We start from the raw sequence: 18389 nt of genomic DNA, 5'->3' as shown, positions 1-18389 counted from the left end.
TCTGCAATCATAGCTCATCACTCACATCCAATTCCTTTCTTTCCTATCATTGGCTAACCATGCTGATAAAAACACTGGAATGCATCCCACAGACGATGTGAGAGTCCCAGTCAGCAGACCTGACCGTCAGATCAAAGAGGTTCTCTCCTCAGTAGCCGTTTGATCTGGACCATCGAGGCCTTCTCCCCTCACTGCCCTGATGTTGAGATGGATGGTCGTCTGCCGTTTCATTGGCCTTTGGCCTTCAGAGTGTCACGCTACAGTAGAGACCCAATGAGGTGTCTTCAGAGCCGCTTCCTGTCTGCTTTATTAAAGCCATACACACAGATCTACACACACACACACACACACACACACACACACACACACACACACACACACACACACACACACACACACACAGAGAGAGAGAGAGAATTAGGGCCCCCTTCCTCTCTCTCTAGACTTATCCATCTTTGGTTTGATCAAAGGTGCTGTAGCTCTTTCTCCCTGCCCTGGTGCCTCCTGGGTAAACAGTGGGGGGCTGATGGGAGGCCAGCCGTGTCAGAGGAGAAGCTGCTGCCTGGAATTAAACAGCTTCCTGTGTTTGTTTTTGGCAGGACACTTTTTTTCTTTTCCATATTTCTTTTCCCGCCTCACGGGGCAACACCAAAACAGCCTCCTAGTCAGAAAGCATAAACCATGATGCAGAGGCATGGTGGATATAAATCTTTCAAACCTCCTCACCCAGCAGAGGTGGGGGAAAGGGATAGCTGCGGGGCATGTCTGTTCGTGATTGGCTGTTAGTGAGAAGTGTTATGTTTGGCATGCGGTTGGAGGCCCCGCAGGGTTTCTTTCTGTCTGTTGCTCCAGTTCCCCACCTCAATGTTTCCCTATTACATCACCCACCCCCTGACATCCAACTACTGACACCAACACACAGCTGTGTGGCTGACGTTGTGTGGGGTGGGACCCCTGCTTAGCCCAGGGCTTCTGATGAAACTGAGACAGCTCCAGGACGTTGGCCATGGAGACTTGGAGCTGTGGAAGCATGCAGCGGTGGCGGCGGTGCATTCTAATTCAAGCCCAGCTTTCATGCTTCATCCCTGGGTAATTGCACAGCATGACACTGGCACTGGGAGGGAGTCTGCCCACATGGGGGTGGAGGGCATCAGTCTGCTAGCACCTTGTGGAGCCCTACAAAGTTAAGCAAACTCGGCTTGGCTCATCAGCCCAGGCATACTGGATGGGCATGCCCAATGCTATCTGTATTTGCTGAATTCACACACACACACACACACACACACTCACACGCACACACACGCACACATACATCATGACTGACTGAGTCCTGTGAGGCTGGTAAGCATGCGAGCGAGTCTCTGGTTATGTTTTACATATTTATGTTTTCAATGGACATCTATGTAATCCTGAATACACGTAAGCTATGTATGTGTGCTTACATCTGTGTCTCTGTTTGTTTAATACGGTCTGTGTGTTTCGCTACTCTTGCCTTCCGAGGTAAACAGATAATCATAATGATTACGATACGTCATGTCATAATTCATCTTTCTCGTTCTTCTCTCTGCTTCTGTTCTTCCTATTTATGAGCCTCTGCAGCAACTCAGCATTGCAGAAGCCAGGCAGACAACCAGCAATTAGTGGCCCGCACAGCCGGCAGAAAGCCACTCATCGGCCCCCTAATTTGGAGCCATTTTGTACAAATGATCTTGTCAATTACAACCACACGCCAAAAAATGGAATGACTATTGTCCAGAACGTACTGAAGAAAAAATAAAAAAACAGTATTGACAATACATTCTCTCCCAGCTCTCTCTTTATTTCTTTCTCATTTTCTACTACTATTGCTGCATCTCTTGTTTCTAAGCTTCCTGCTAGTACAGGAAAATATGGTATATCTTTTCTCAGGGGTTTTTATTAAAGTAAAGGTGTTGTTGATGATATGTTTAATTTGTGTCATGCATCTGAGGAACAAGTGATGGAAATGTTGTCTTCACTCAGTGCCAACAAGGCAACTGGATTGGACGGCATTCCCGCCCGGTTTTTTAAAAATAGTGCAGAGGTGACAGCCAGTCTTATTACTCATATAGTAAATATATCAATCAAATATGGAGAGCTAAAGCAGGCTAGAGTTGTCCCACTCCACAAAAAGAACAGTACGACAGAGGTGGGAAATTATAGGCCAGTGTGTATCTTGAGCATAACATCTAAGATAATTGAGAACATTATCTTTAATCAACTTCATGATTACCTTAATCGGCATTATTTACTATATGAGTATCAGTCAGGTTTTATAACTTCAATTTCTACAGACACATGCAGTATACACTTATTTGACCATATCAAATTTGAGAGAGAAAAAAAATTAGTATACAGGGATGGTCATGTTGGATCTAAAGAAGGCTTTTGACACTGTGGACCATCATATTCTTTTCTCTAAGCTGAGGTGTCTGGGTTTAAATCAGATGTCAGTTAAATGGTTTTAATAATACCGTAATAATAACTGACAGATCTCAGATTTGTGATGTTGAGGAGACCCTTTCAGGGGCCACAGAGGTGACATGTGGGGTGACCCAGGGGTCCATTCTGGGTCCATTACTGTTTCTAATTTATGTCAATGACATGCCGGCAGATGTAGGATACAAACTTTTGCTATATGCAGATGATTCAGTTCTCCTGGTGTCAGGAAAGGACCCAAAGGGATAGAGGAAACCTTGAGCAGGGAACTTGAATTGGTAAGGGAGTGATTAATTGACAATAATAATCTATTTTATTTGGGTCAAATCAAAACCTAAAAAAAGTTGATAGGATCAGAGTAACTGCAGGAGATATCATTGAGTCCAGATCAAGTGTTACTTATCTCGGATTAACATTGGACCAATCCCTTTCAGGTGTCTTAATTGCAGAAAGAGTTCTTGCTAAAGCCCAATGCACACGGCAACATTCGATTCTCCATTCACACCACCGAAGTGAGTGGGTGTGAATCGAATGTTGTCCTGCGACAATATCGCATCGCACGTCAATGCACACGGTGTGCGATATTGTCGCAGGACAACAAAATCGCACGCCGTGTGCATTGGGCTTAAGAGTGCAAACAAGCTAAAGTTTCTGTACTGGAAAACTAGGGAGTTTGACATAAGAATTAAAAGGTTTCTTGTGTCTGCACTCATACAGTGTCATTTCGACTATGCATGTTCAGCCTGGTTTAGTGGTCTGTCAGCCAAGCTAAAACATAAGTTACAGGTAATGCAAAATAACACAATCCGTTACATGTTGAACGCTCCCTCCAGAACCCATATTGGGGTACCTGAATTTAGAGCAGTCAACATGTTTCCAGTAGAACAGCTCAAGCTGAAACTTGTTCAGGGTCATAAATGAGCAGTCAAGTTGGGATGGTGTGCTCCCGGCATGAGCATAAAACTAGAGCCAGTGTACACTCTTGCACAGTGACTAGGGTCTGCCGCTCGGAGCTCTTTTTTATTATTCAGGGGTATTATTATGGAACAGTCTCCCTCTGACAGTTATGGTAGCGCCATCTCTAAATATTTTTACTGGTCAGGTCATGGTACATCTCTGGAAGAAAGTTTTCCACAGGCATTAGGCTTTGATTTTACAACTATACAATGCGTACACCTAGCCTTACACACACACGCATAGTCATACACACTCCTACCCATACACATACACACTGATACGCAGCACTTTTGTGTAAAGAATGACAAACTGTATTCTGATTGTATCTTGTATGTTCTTGTGTATTGTATGCTCTTTGTATGTTTCTTGGTGTATTGTTTTTGTATGTTCTTGTCTTTGTTGTTCTTGTCTACCAACGAGGACCACATTGGAAACAAGTGTTTCAGTACACTTTTATGTGCTATCCTCTGGGATGTACTGTCTGTACTTTTTACCCAAATAAAAATCAATCAATGATCTATTACTGTCCAGTCCTTTCAGCTCTTTCTGAGAAATGATGTCTATTGTCCAAGGTCCTCTTCTCTGCCCTCCCATCCTCTTGGCTCAGGATTGTAGTTCCCTGCCCACGGACACAGAAGCTAACTACTCAGGCCTGGGTCACAATGGTCCATTGGGACGACAGTGATGATGATGATGAGGTTGTTGTTGATGGTGTTTTAATATACCACATACACCATTGACCACATACACCATTGATAACATAAGAGAGTATGACCAAGAATGTGTCGTTTTTTGGTATGAACTCTCCAAGCAATATTTCCTTCCCTGACCCAATTCCAATAAGGTGACAGGTCCATATGAAGCCTGAACAACAGAGACCAGGATGGGAGCGAGGGGTTGACCTGAGGGTTGCATGTTGTGTGGGTGTGCTGAAGTCAGGTCCTTACCGGCCCGTTGGGCTTGTGTTAGCTTAGAGTAGACCACGTCAGCTGACTCAATCAGTGTCCGGCTTGTCTGGATCATCTGGAGGAGCAAGGGAGAAGAGAAAGAAAGAGACAGGACGTTAGGTCTGATCCAGCACTTCCTGTGTCGCAGGGGGACTTAAAAATATGATTGTCTCTGGAGTCTTTTCAAGGCCCTACAAGACAATGCAACTATTTCCTATAACAGAAAATGTTGTAATTACTATCTTCTAATCTACCCCAGAGAAATCTGAATGTATGAATAGCAGAAGGAAAATAAGGAAATACCGTTGAAACTGAGACATGTTATGGTAGGGCATGAGAGGGGGGTACAGAAGCATGTCAACACCAGTGGAGGCAGAATTCGGAGGACGGGCTGCTTGTAATGCATGGAATGGAAGACGGTTTGATACCATTCCATGCATTACCACGAACCCATCCTCTGACTCCTACCTCCACCAGCCTCCTCTGACACGCATGCATGTGGGGAGTGATGACAGGGCTCCAGTCACAAGTTGGTGCAGCAGGACACTGGGATGAGAATGTTTGTCCCTCTGTGGCCCTGGTAGTTCAGTGCTAACCGTAGCTCGGACCCAGCCACTGTGACCTGAATACTAAGGGCTGCTTTTAGACCCAAACCCCCTCCAAACCCCCTCCAAATTCCCTCCCACAGACGGAGAGCAGCAGCTGGCACGGCCCCAGCAGCACCAGAAGCCCCAACAGCCAGGAAGAAGCTAATGAAGTTTCACACTTTAGTTAGCAGCACAGAGGCAGGAAGCAGGCCGCTGTGTGTGGGCCTGCATGGGAACTGCTGGTTCTTTGTTCCTATTGGTCTGCAGACAGGACAGGGGGTGGGGGCCGGAGCTGGGCTGGGCCTGGGTCTGTCCTCAGAGGCGCTGACCAGAGAGTTCCAATGTGCTGACACTCAGTTCAGTCTTGGGTCAGCTGAGCAGCATACCCTGTCCCACATTAGGATGTCTGAGCACCGGCTGTGGTCTAATGTCCTGATGACTGGGATTGGCCATCACACACACATACACGCACACGCGCACGCGCACGCGCATGCACACACACAAGGCTCTGTTCTTGGTGTGGGGGATTTGCCAATGGACTAATCTTTGGAAGCATACACAAACACTCAGCTGACTGACCCTGTGCTCAGGACAGCCTCTGCTGTGACATTGGGAGGCTTGGCATCTTGGAGTGAAAGTGAGAGACTTTTATGCCCTTTATTTCAGCCCCTCACATGTAAACATAATGTTGATGCTGCCATAAGAGTGATCCTAGGGAACTGTGTAAGCATTGTGAAAGAGAAGACTAATTAAAAACACAACAGATGCTTTTAGAGTTCCACCACTGCATGGTGGTGTCAGCAGTGGGATTGGCTGTGATCTGAACACTGTGGACACAGCCCTGTTCTCTACGATGTCTAAAGGGCTCTGCACACAGCGTGCGATTTCTGTTGCGCGTCAACGTTCCATTTTGAAGTTTGAATGGAAGTCTATGAGAACATACAACAGAAATTGCATCGCACGCTGTGTGCATTGGGATGCGATGTTTTACGATGTTCTCATAGACTTCCATTCAAACTTCAAAATGGAACGTTGACGCGCAACAGAAATCGCACGCTGTGTGCAGAGCCCTTAAGAGTCCCTCTGTGATGACCTATTTCACGTACGACCATATTCCGGTAAGGGGGGTGGAATTATAGTAGGGTAACTGCTTGCTCTTTAAGATGGTGGTGGGCTATACCAGTGGGGCGCAGTGTGAATAATGGAGGAGGGCCCTTTCCCGCATCAGACACAAGCCAGGATGGAATGTGACGGCTGGGGATGCACACGGCCTGCTGGGACGCCATGCAGAAGTTGAGCAGCATTAACTGCTCTGTGGAGGGCAAAGTACTTACAACAGTACCATCGTGAGCACATGGTCTGTTATCTTGCATACCAAAATGTCATTTACTAGCATGTTTTTCCCCACTGACGCTAAGTGGTATACAGTAGTAGCATTGTACTTTGCTCATAGAGTACAAGAGTATCTCTGTGTATCAGTGTGCAACCTTGTACACTGATAAGTGTGGTAGCACACTCGTAATAATAATAATAATAATAATACATTTATTTTATAAGGCGCCTTTCATGGCACTCAAGGTCGCCGTACAACATAGTTACAAAAATACAGTCAAACAGTTAAAAAATGACAATCAAACAATTACAAATTACAATATAAAAAGCAGCAGCAGCAGGGCATTCAATAGTCGGGAGGGTGGCTCAGAGATAAGCCTGCCTGAAGAGGTGTGTATGATATCGTGTTATATTGCCACTGCCAATGGCCCCTGGCCCAAACATAGATAACTTTTTCTTGCCATGACTGATATATGATGATTCACTTACTTAGACAAATGTATTTATTGTAAGTTGATTGGATATAGGCGTCTGCTAAATGGCAAAAAATGTGAATGTAATGTCAAATGTAGTGTGTGGTGTTAGTGTAGCGTAGCTTACCATGTCGTAGGCGTTGAGGACCTTGCGCAGCAGCTCGGGGACGGGCCCCTGGGCCTCCATGGTGGGGTAGGCCTCACTCAGGTCCACCATGACCTTTAGGGCTCTCTCGCTGTTCATCAGCCACGTAGACACCGTCAAGATGCACTGCTTCATGTTGGCCGCCGGGGTCAGCCCACACAGCTCCTTAAATGACACCAAGGCATTCTGGGAAAACACAGAGGATCATGGGTGAGCCATAGCACCAGGGAATCTGTCAATAAGTAGTGGAGCAAATCAGCAGGGTCGTAGAAGGAGAACCAAAAAAAAGCAATTCTTCCTTCTTCTAGCATTGTAACTACCAATGGCCCCTGGTCATAGCTTAGAATACTTTCTCTTATGACGACTGATGGATAGATGATTCACTAACTTATAGACCAATATATTTGTTGTAAGTTGCTTTGGATAAAGGTGTCTGCTAAATGCCAAAAATGTAAATGTAAATGTCTTTCAGTGATGACGGTGGGAATTCACTTTTAGCACATTACCCAAAGAACTGATAGAAACAGAGAGCATTGTGACCCAATACACCGCTTGTCCGTGAACTTTTGATAGTGAATCTTGACACTCCTCCCAGAGCTGAGAAAAGAGGAACTGTCCTGAATGCGTTGTTGTTTGAACAAACCTAGCGGCTCCCATGAGGTCAGCCTGCTCGCTGAGCCTCAGCATGGCCACAGAGCCAAGCATCTCACCGCAGCCTGGTGGTGCTGCACTGCGTTCCTGTTCCCAGCCTCTCTCCCCGCACTTCCCCAGGGCTGGCCACACAGCCGAACAGCCACCCGCCACACAGCCAGGCCGTGGCCAGTACCTCCAGCCCTGCATGACTGCCTCTCACAGCACAGCCTAGCATTGTTCCTGCAGCATGGGAATCTGAGGCCCGGTCCAGCCTCACCACTATTCACACAGAACCATCTGCTGGCCCAGCCAAATGAGAGGGAGGGAGAGAGGGAGAGAGGGAGGGAGAGAGGGAGGGAGGGAGGGAGGGAAAATAACGAGAGAAAAAGGGAAAGGGAGGAAAGAGTCAAAAATTGGAAAGAATGAGGGAGGGAGGGAGAGAGAGAGAGTGAGAGTGAGAGAGAGAATGAGAGAGTGGGGTGACGAGGGAGAAGAAAGAACGTCGGAAGAGAGAGAGAAAGAGAGATGGGGAGCAACAGAAGACAGAATGAAAGAGAGAGGAAGGGGAAAAAACGATGGCGCGAGTACGGTGCTGGTATTTAGGAATCAGTACACACTCTGTAGTGTGGGAAAGGGGTGTCTCCCTCCACAGGACCTCCGGCCCAGGAGAAAGAGTCTTTTCTCAGCCCGGAGGATGTGCTGTCATTCTGGGGAGCTGACCTTCCTAGAGACAGAGAGGGGAGCCAGCACACATAGGCATCTGTATGCATAGCCTCAGCTAACGCTATTAACAGCCTAGACCCAGGGAAGCACAGCCACACAGAAAAGCTTCTATTCGTGTTAAGTAGGAAGAGAATGGTAAATAGGGATAACATGAGTATTAGTTCATGTAATGTGTGTCCCTGGTGTGTGCGTGTTTGTTTGTGTGTTTGTGTGTGTGTGCATGCACGCAAGCTAACTTTATGTGTGGTTGTTATTGCGCCATCAGAACCATACTGTATCCAGACTGCGGGACTACAAAACCAAACAAGAGGCTGGTGTTTGACCCCCTTTTCCTTCTACCCCCCCCCCCCCCCCCCCCTCTCTCTCTCTGGACTACAGTGTGGAGTTACAGTGAGCTGAGCCTATGCTGGCCTGGCATGCACACCACAGGAACAAAGCCTGGGCAGTCTGCCTGCTTGCCCTCCTGCTCCAGCACCACTCTGCAGGGGCCGTGTACAGTAACACAGAAACTCCCAGGGGAAGGCCCAGTTAGCATCCCCACAGAGACTTAATCCATGTGCTGCCATTGCGGTAATAGGAAACATGATGCCCCTCTAACTGCCTGTCTGCTCCCTTTTTCTGTTCCCCTGTGAAACGCACCCTTCAGACTGTTGTTGTACTGAGTAGAGCACCCAGTGAAATAATGGCATTTGATCATACCATTCCATGCATACTGTATATGGTATGTCCATGACCGTCTGCATGTGCAGTGAGGGTTAATTGTGCACAGTGTGAGTGTACATGAATGAGTGTGTGTGTGTGTGTGTGTGTGTGTATCCGTGCACATCTTTATGAAACTTTTACCCATTAACATGTAGCCTACCCCCATAAAAAGCTCTAAGAAATCTATTCCCTCTTGGTTTTCTCCAGTCCTGTGAGTCAGTGCCTGTGTCTCTAGGGTGAGGAGGATGTTCATTACTACATCTGGTCCCTGAGGGGAGCTACCTACCACTTCTTCCTGTACTGTGGCTCAGTGGGGTGTCTGCCTTCCTATTACCTCAGACTCTTCCCAGAACCCCAGCAACCCACAATGTACTGTAGTCTCGAGAGCGCAGGGAGTGCAGGGTCTATCCGTGGGGATCATCCACAAAGGCAAAGCATACACACGAACTCACCTCATCTCCCATCCAATCTATAAGACTAAAGTCTTTCTTTTCATACTTACTTTGTATTCAAAAGTAAGATTTAGCTGGGAAGCAATAGCTTGGTCTACACACACATTTACAAAATACATTTGCACAAATCGTATTTGTCTATCATCATTGTCCTCATATTGGTTCCACTGCAAAGCAAATGTGTTACTATTGAGAACAATTATTCATAGCGGCTGCAAACTATACATAAAAATGTCACTGATAATGCATGCTTTCTTTCACATTATTTATATGAGTACTTAAAATATTTTTCTGATTTAATCATAGTTAGGATGTGTTAGATTGGACTGAGTCACAGTCACTGATGTCAAAATAAACCATATTTCAAGCCTCTGACTCACACACTTCAAACCATTGGAGCTAAAACGACAAACTGTTACAGTATCGGTGTCAAGAATCTTCCTTGGAACAAGATTATACAACCACATAACCCATTTGTTATACCAGCAAATATGTCCATCTGATCTTTCATTTCATTTCATTTCCTTGCACAACAAACCTCTTACCTATTAAGGAAAAACATGTTCGGAACCAGAGTATTTACCGGTATATTCGCTGATTGCAAATTATCCTCCTCTTATCACATCCCAACCCAGACTATAATTTAATAGCATAACTACTCCCCAAAATTATAGCATCAATTTCACTTCTCTCGAACATTACATCCCTTTTGTAAGGGCTGGGAAAGAAACATTTACAGAGAACAGAGGCAAGAGATCATGATCGGCATGACTATCCAGTCCACAACTAAAACATGTATGACAGCATGCCACAGGATCTCTAATCACATCCCTAGTTTATTTATTTTGGTCTAGCCTCGTGTTTTCCATGTCATTAGGCTGAGAGAATAGGGGTACTACAGCTCTCTAGTGATGGTCTAGCTATCTGAACAATGAACAACAGGGCTGGAGACAAGAGCAGTAGAACAAGTTGACATCAAGAATAATAGATACTTTAAGGTACGTGGATTTGCAGGCAGAGATCACAGAATGAAGATATAGTGACCTAGTTTCTTTCCTTCCCTAACAAAGACAACTTCTCAAATAATTAATTTCCTGTCTTTTTGTTGCATGGAGAGACCTAGTACACATTGCTGTCAACTTCACAGTGTAATGGGCATTGTTATATCACTGTTCTGAATGAAACCTACACTGCTACACTATAAGATCACAGCTCTGCTTTGTGGAAGCTGATATCCACCCATGGCAAAACATTCACATGGACACAATTCATAACATTTAACATAACATTTTTGCAGAAATATTCATTAAGGAAGAAAATCCTTCCTCATTAGAGAAACGAGAGCTAGAGTTGTGTTAATGCAACTACATTAGGCGACTTAGAGATAGACAGAAAATGAGGATTTAAATTCAGCCTCATCCCTTTTCCCACTGTGTAGCACTAACTGCCTGTTTCAGATCATTTTAAATAGACCTACTAGTTTAAAGACCTCACATGAAATCATACAAGCTCATAAACTACTGAAGTAAAGAAGGTGAGTATGTAAGGAAGAAAGACCAAAAAAGATAAATGAAAGAGTGAAAAAAAGGCAGAAGGAGAGATGAAAGGACAAAAGGCTAGAAGAGAAAATAAGAACGAAAGTACAAAAATATAATAAAGTAATCATGGGTTTAATGATGCTCCGTGCTTTCATCGTATACATTTCCTCCAGCACTGTGGCTATATTATTTTTTATTAAGGAAACAGCCCCATTCCTGAGGTAAATCAACCGTTGTTGATGGAGCTAGAAAGCCTATAACCTATTGAAAAATAGGAGCCTGGAGCTGTGTCAACAGCCATGGGTCCACATCAGACTCATAAAGTTCAAAGCATACAGGGAAACAGATTCTATTATTAAATCTGTCAGACGAGACAAGAGCCTGCCAGTCCAAACCAGACAACTGATAATATACAAAGGAGGCTACATAGGACATGTTAAAGGCTCCCTTTCTCTGTCCATCACACAGACGGTAGATCAGAAAAGACAAGCTTCATATTGAACGCTTCAATCACAAAAAATGACAAGCTGTAGCCAAACATGTAGCTCTCCATAAACACCCAAACAACATCAAACTATTACACAACTTTAATGGCTCATGATTAGTCTCACTGGGAGATACAAGGGAGTGATCTGAGAATGTAGCAACACAGATCACCATCCTCATCAATCACCTTGTTAATTATGAATGAATGAATGGTCTTTATTGTCATTGATATAGTACAGGTACCAAACAACGAAATTTGGGAGGGGGGGCTCCCCTGGTGCTAGGAAAAAAAAACAACAAAAAAACAACAAGAAGGGAAAGGAGCTGGTTTACACAAATAAAGGCTATGTACACTATCCACTATGCTATACTGTACAAATAAAACACTCTGCTGTACTCTATGCTATGCTATACCTATTGCTGTACTCTATGCTATACCTATTCTAACATTTCCTATTCTCTGCAACCTTATGTACCCTTGTGTAATTATTACACTTTTCATAAAACTCTGCTTTACCAGTATCATAACTTTATTGCTGCCAACACACACTGTAAATAGATCACAATTTAAGACACCGCTATATCCATCACAGAAACAAAGTGAGTTCAGCTGAGATTCTAACATAAACGTTTTGTTTCTATTCACTGAGGTGCTAAGAGGCTCCCGTCCAGCTACTAATTGTGCTACTCCGTTTTTCCCACAGCCTCCTCACTCCTAATTGGTCTCTCCTTTTATCTCTCATGAAAGGCTTGCCCAGATTTATTGTATCCCAGGTAGGGAAATATGAACTGAGAGGCAATCAGAACTACTTAAAATCTGTTATTCAGAAGCATCTAACACAGCTTCAAATCCATTTGAATGCAAAGAAATGCAAGGGAAAATATCAGAATACTGAGATGAATGTAAAGCTTTTTTACCTGCACATTCTCCCGGAGGTCTGTGGCTTCCCTCAGGGGCTGTGTGGAGGCCCTGAACAGCTCGTCTACAACCTTGATCCCTGTGGTTTTGGTGGAGGTGTACTCCCTCGCCCTTCTGCCCTTTCTCACCGACAGGCCTCTCTTGTGGGCCTTGCCCCCGCCCCGCCTGTTGGTGATGGCCACGTGGACAAACAAGGTGGTGTTGGGCAGGAACTCCCCAGTCAGAGACTGCAGGGGAACATGTCTGTAGCCTGACTGCAGGCACTCAAAGGGAATGGTGTACTGGCCAATGAACTCGTCCCCGATGTAGTCATCATCCAGCACCACGAAACGCAGCGCGGCCAGCTCAGGCAGGTTGATCTGGAACTCAAAGCTTTCGTCAAAGATGGGGTTATCACCGTTCTGAGACACAGTTTTGGTCCTCTGCTCAGCGCAGTCAGCTGGGATGCCATGGATCTCTACATAGATATAGGGCTCGACCACATCCCCCTTAGCAGCAGAGCCTCTGGGCTTGGGCAGGTTCTGCCCACTGATGACCTTAATGTGGAGGAGCTGGGCAGACACCCCTGGCAGAGACTCCATGGCGTTGGCACTGAAGTAGGACACCTCCTCTCTCATGATGGCTGGGCGCAGCACGTAGCCACAGTTCCCATTCTGTCTGAACCAGCCCAGGTTGAGGTCCATCATCAGGCCTGGTGTCTGGTAATTCATGGCTACAATCTGGCAACCACACTTCCAGAAGTCCTGGGGGTTCATGTTACTGGCATCAATCCGCATCGGGGTGGGGTATACTCTGGAGAGAAAACGCTTGTTGTAGCACACAAAATCCTCTGGGTACTCATTGGCAAATCTGTTGGCATCAACCTCATTGAAAGAGCACATCTCCCAGAATTTCTGATCCTTCTTTGAGATCTCAAAATCCCTGAACTGAACTGACTTACAGAGGGAGACCAAGTCAGACAGCTCTTTACAGAGCCGTAGCCGTTTGCAGTTGAGCCCATTGAGGTGGTCCTTATCATCTGCCCCCACTCTCCTGGACATCTCCAGGCCCTCCTCCTCATCTGTTACCTCCCCCTCTGAGTCAGGGTGGTTGGGGGGCAGCCTCTTGCCCTTCAGGAGGATTTTACCCTTGAGAGTCTCTGGGGAGGGTAGGTAGTGCTCCTCTGCACAAGGGGGGTCCACATACAGCTTGTCCCCCAGAATCTTCTTTATGTGCTGGGCCATGACCCTCTGCTGGCGGATGCAGCAGTGAGTCACCAGACAGAGGATAAGGGGATACTCTGAACTCTCAAAGGCGTACTGGTTGATGATGTCCAGGACCTTGGAGAGGGGTAGCTGAGAGGCCACAGAGCTGCCCACATACACCACAGGCTCATTGTCTGGCCCATCCCACACAACCACCTCCAGGCTGCGACAGCCCATCCTCAGGGCCCGGATATAGCTGCTAATGTCAGAGGAGCCCCAGAAGTGGTCTTCCAGGAGGGAGGCGTTGTGTGAGGAGTTGATGTAGTAGTGGGACAGGGGTTGGGTCATGTCCTGGCAGACCCGTTTGTGTTGAGGGTCGAAGATGTGGCACTCAGAGGAGAGGAGGTAGTGCGTGAAGCCATCGATGGAGAGGTAGCCCCTCTCCCGGCCCTCGGCGGAAGGCTCGTACTTCTGAACGATGTCCCTACACATGTTCTCCGTCACCCCCTCCACGCCTTGCTCCACCTCCACAAATAGGATCAGGTCCTTACTGTCCAGGAACTCCTTGTTGCTGGAGAACTGCACCAGCAGGAAGAAGATCTCAGGCCGTGTGCACAGCTCACAGTAAGCCTCTACAAAGGTGTCCATGTTAATGTCCTCTCCATACTGGTCTTTAGCCTTCTGGAGCTCCTTGAATTTCAGCTCTATCCTGGACTCCTTCATGCCTGGATTGAGCCCTTTGATGATCTGGGTGGCCCTGAACAGGTCTATGTGACCGTCCTTCTCCATGTCGGCCAGCTCAAACACTGAGCCTATCCAAGAGGTGCGCAGGCTGGGCTGGCTAGGCTCCACCATGTCCACAGTGTGTCTCCCATAGGAGCCCAGGTAGCGCAGGCCCATCACCCAGGTACTGACTATGTCCGCTGTGCTGGCCACCAGGTCCAGTGACTCATAGTTGTCCCCGTAGATGATAGAGAAGGCGCACTCATCTGGAAACTGGTCTGACAGGCCATTGCTGCGCAGCACAGGGGTCTTCTTCCCCAGGCGTACCTCCTTGATGCTTTTGATCTCCAGCTTGGCCTTCTCTGAGTCCTTCTTAGAGGGCTCCCAGCGAAGCCAATGCATGTCCGGGTCCAGCAGGAAGTAACGGTTGTACATGCGCGAGTTGGAGCGTACCTTCTTCATTTCGCAACCCTCCATCATGAATGCCATGCAGGCAGCTGTGCTGTTGATCTTACGGTCGTTTGGCATGGAGCTGAAGGAGACCGTCTTCTTCCTCACCTGCCTCTGCTTGGAGACGTCCTGGAGAGAGAGAGAGAGAGAGAGAGAGAGAGAGAGAGAGAGAGAGAGAGAGAGAGAGAGAGAGAGAGAGAGAGAGAGAGAGAGAGAGAGAGAGAGAGAGAGAGAGAGAGAGAGAGACATTAGTTACACTTTACTTTTTGGTTCAGAACACCTACACATACACCAAATTGATGAGCTGGATCTAAACTAGGATTACGTAAATGGGAGAGAAAAAAAACGGAGACAAAGAGCAGAGCCCAGCTTTCATCACAATGAGAGTTTACACCTAGATGGATGTGTACACAGTGGACCCCTAAATCTAAACACAGGCTGTTCCTGAGCTGACAGGTAAAGCTGTCCTGAACCACACAGCTCTGACAGCGAGCCTTAACAACCTGTCATCAAACTCCCAGTTATGAAGGACTTTGTGGGCATCTCTGTTTTCATGCCCCACACTCCCACCCCTCCCTCCCCCTCCCTCCTTCCCTAGCCAAACCCCCTAGGGGCTAGTCATTAGAGCTGGCACAGAGCAATGGATGCCGCCCCTGCGGTGCCTGCTCTGACATTTGACTGCTGACTGCCAAAAACACGCAATCTTTTCAAACACATTCAACAGACTTGATTGTACCAACTTAGACACAAGCATTAGTCTTTCTGTTAATCAAATGCATATTTAAAATACATATTTCCTTGTCGAATCATTCGACTCCCTGTTTACATTGCATAACTCCATGTGACTGCAGTGTAACTACCACGGTTTTCCCTCAAGACAAAGGGTAATATAATGCATGCCTTATGAGGCCTGTTTCCTTTTAAAAGAGCAGTGCTCAGTGTAATGATAGGGGACGAAACAGTGCATACCATTTTGGTTTGGCTGAAGTTTCAATAGTTTCATTTCTCAAACACCGTTAAAGGCTTTAAAAACAAAGAGTTTAAATTACTATAAAACTGCAAATGAGATTTGCTTGTTAAATATTTATCATGTGTGCAACCCCCTATACATCACACTATGTGTAGGCAGACACTGCCATATTTGCAGAGCTCAGTAGACCTCCAAGTTAACTGCCTCCTTCTGTAACTCCTAGCTAGCTCTGAATCCTCAGAACACTTTGAATATGGGCTCAATGAATCTGGAGTGGGGTGTACCACAAAGTGTCCGCAGTTTGAACCTGGGAGATCATGCACACATGGAATGTTGATTTCCCTGGCACCAGCCATTCCAAATGCGAGTATAAATCAGTAAATAGGGGTGAACATTTTTCCTCTCCAAAAAATATGTGGGAATTCACTTGTAAGCGGCTTTCATGAGGGGAATGACACATAATGAGGGATAAGATTGACACTGGCACTACTTGATTTAGCCTAACAGCAGTCTTTGATGTGAAATGAAATGGAAGGAAGCCACTAAATCTCATTCCTGTCTGTGACTCATTTCTGTTTGAAACAGTCCAAACTCTGAGACTTCACTGTGTTCTGTGTCGAAGGAATTGGATCCCGAGTTCATATTACAATGTGTATGTCTCCTCTACAGGACAGCAGATGCCTATACAGGCATGATGGATCCTTCCAGAGCGTGGTTTTACCACAGTCACAGTGAAACATCTCAGAGACATCGGTCTTACACCTGACAGGCAGAATCAGACGATGCCTGACGCAACATCGCGATTAATGAGCACCACTTGACACAAAGCCTGTGAAATCACACAATCATTGCTCTCCTGCTTTGCCCTTGTCTCAGGACCACATTCTCCTGTCCCTACATATAGACTAAGAACAGAAAATACCGTCATTTCTGATACAGAGATTCATAATTCTTCAAGAAGAGGAATTCAATCATGTTGAATAATGTATGAAAATAATAACTTTGAACACAGTTACTAATCATTCGCTCTGGATTGGAGGAATGAAGAAACCTAAAAATACTACAGATTCTCAGCAGCACAGTATTTTCATCAGACTGAGTACCAGATGGAGGTCTATTGCCTACTGAGGTGCTTAGACCACCCAGATCAAAAGACCAACACAGCAGGCGATAAAAAAACAGCCTCTAGTCACCAGCAAAATAGGCCTGTACTTTACCAGAGCACACCAAAGGAACAGCATCATCAGACACATAACAAATCTAAGGCTGAAAGCAAATGTTTATTTTCCCCCCTTCCCAAGAAATACTTGGCATTAACATCCAGTTGTTGTGCAAGACGGTGCCAGGAATCATCAGGGCATATTAGAACATCAACCACCTCCAAGAGGCTATGGTATGTTAGTTTAGCTGCAGTAGAGGACTAGTTCACTCACACTCTGACAGATGCCAATGGAGGTGATCTAGAGGTGATCTGGATGTAACGAAGGCTGTGTCAACCACTTCACAGAGGGAGAGAAAGGCTTATTGGACCACTGCACCATTGCCACCCCCGTGCAAACCCCCTTCTCCCTCCTGTCCACCAATACTCAATTTCCTCCCCTATACCATGCACCCTCCCGACCCCACCCGTAGTAGGCTACCCACATCCATAATTATGAGATCATAATGACTGCGTTGAAATTTCAACCCCATCCTGGGCTCTTTAATCTCGTTGGTCTACTAGTCCCTCCTTTTCTTTACATGACTACAGGAAAGCACTCAGACAGAGAGTCTATTTTAACACAATATGAAAAAGAGAACTGTCCCTTTCTTTCCCTTTCTTCCTTCTCTGACTCTTTTTTTTAAGTCCACAAGTCTGAGGCACAGTTTGAGACGGGTGTTGTGTTGGGGGATGTATATATGGGAAGCTCACTCAGACAGAAAGCAGATCAAGGGAGGAGACGGGAGGAGGCGGAGATTCAGACTGGGGAAGATCTTGTGTTTCATTACACAACCCTGCCTGCAGTTATAATTAGCCATAGCACTCAGCAGGACAACAAGCTGTTGCATTCAGATCTTTCTTCTCATTCAAATTATAGGAAGTGAGAGATGAGAGACAGAGAAAGAGAGAGGTGTGTGTGGATCACGTCTCATTGTCACACTGATCGGACGGATACATCAACAACTTGATTGAATCTGAATCCATTTCATTGATCTTAGATATAGGACATGGATGGTGACTATAGGCGTAATCATTTGGTTAGGCCTGCCCCCTGAAGGGACTGAAGAGGCTGAAGGGACTAGAATGTCAGGGCATCAACATCGGGAATCAAACACAGTTAGGCTCCCTTTCTCTACTCCGTTCATTTGAAACCTTGTCCCTGTCTTCTTAACCCCGTCTCCTTGTCTGTCTCTCGGACTCTCTCTTTCACTCTCAAACAGTCTCTCTCCCCATTTTTCTGTCTCTCTCACTTGGTCTCCCTTCTCTTTTCCCCTCTACGTCAAGCTCTCTCCTCGAACCCACTCCTCTCTTTTTCCTTCTGTGTCTGTCAATCCCTCTCCTCCCGCCCCCTCTCTCAGTTTTCTCACACCCCCTCATTTTATTTCCTGGCAGGGATGTCAGTCCTCAAACAGCTTGTCTCACTGTGTCCTGGTGGTCAGCTGCAGGCTCTCTGGGTTTTGGCTGGCCTGTTGCTGCTGTTGCTGCAGTTGCTGGGGCAACAGGGGTATTT

The 18389-nt window shown here is 46.1% G+C and overlaps 1 protein-coding gene across 1 annotated transcript in view; it reads right to left on the bottom strand.

Moving 5' to 3' along the window:
- The window catches only part of LOC308151263 (inactive phospholipase C-like protein 2), a gene marked incomplete at its 5' end in the record, with an annotated part of 63307 nt that overhangs the window by 9375 nt on the left and 35543 nt on the right, over window positions 1-18389 (bottom strand). Inside the window, 3 exons of the mRNA XM_080524096.1 lie at window positions 4362-4437; window positions 6881-7084; window positions 12351-14837. Coding sequence (XP_080380222.1) covers window positions 4362-4437; window positions 6881-7084; window positions 12351-14837 — 2767 coding nt within the window. The remainder of the gene's footprint in view (window positions 1-4361; window positions 4438-6880; window positions 7085-12350; window positions 14838-18389) is intronic.

Source organism: Nansenia antarctica, assembly GCF_963989245.1.
Source record: "Nansenia antarctica genome assembly, chromosome: 2".
Taxonomy (NCBI): domain Eukaryota; kingdom Metazoa; phylum Chordata; class Actinopteri; order Argentiniformes; family Microstomatidae; genus Nansenia; species Nansenia antarctica.
This window is presented reverse-complemented; position numbering and strand designations above follow the sequence as displayed.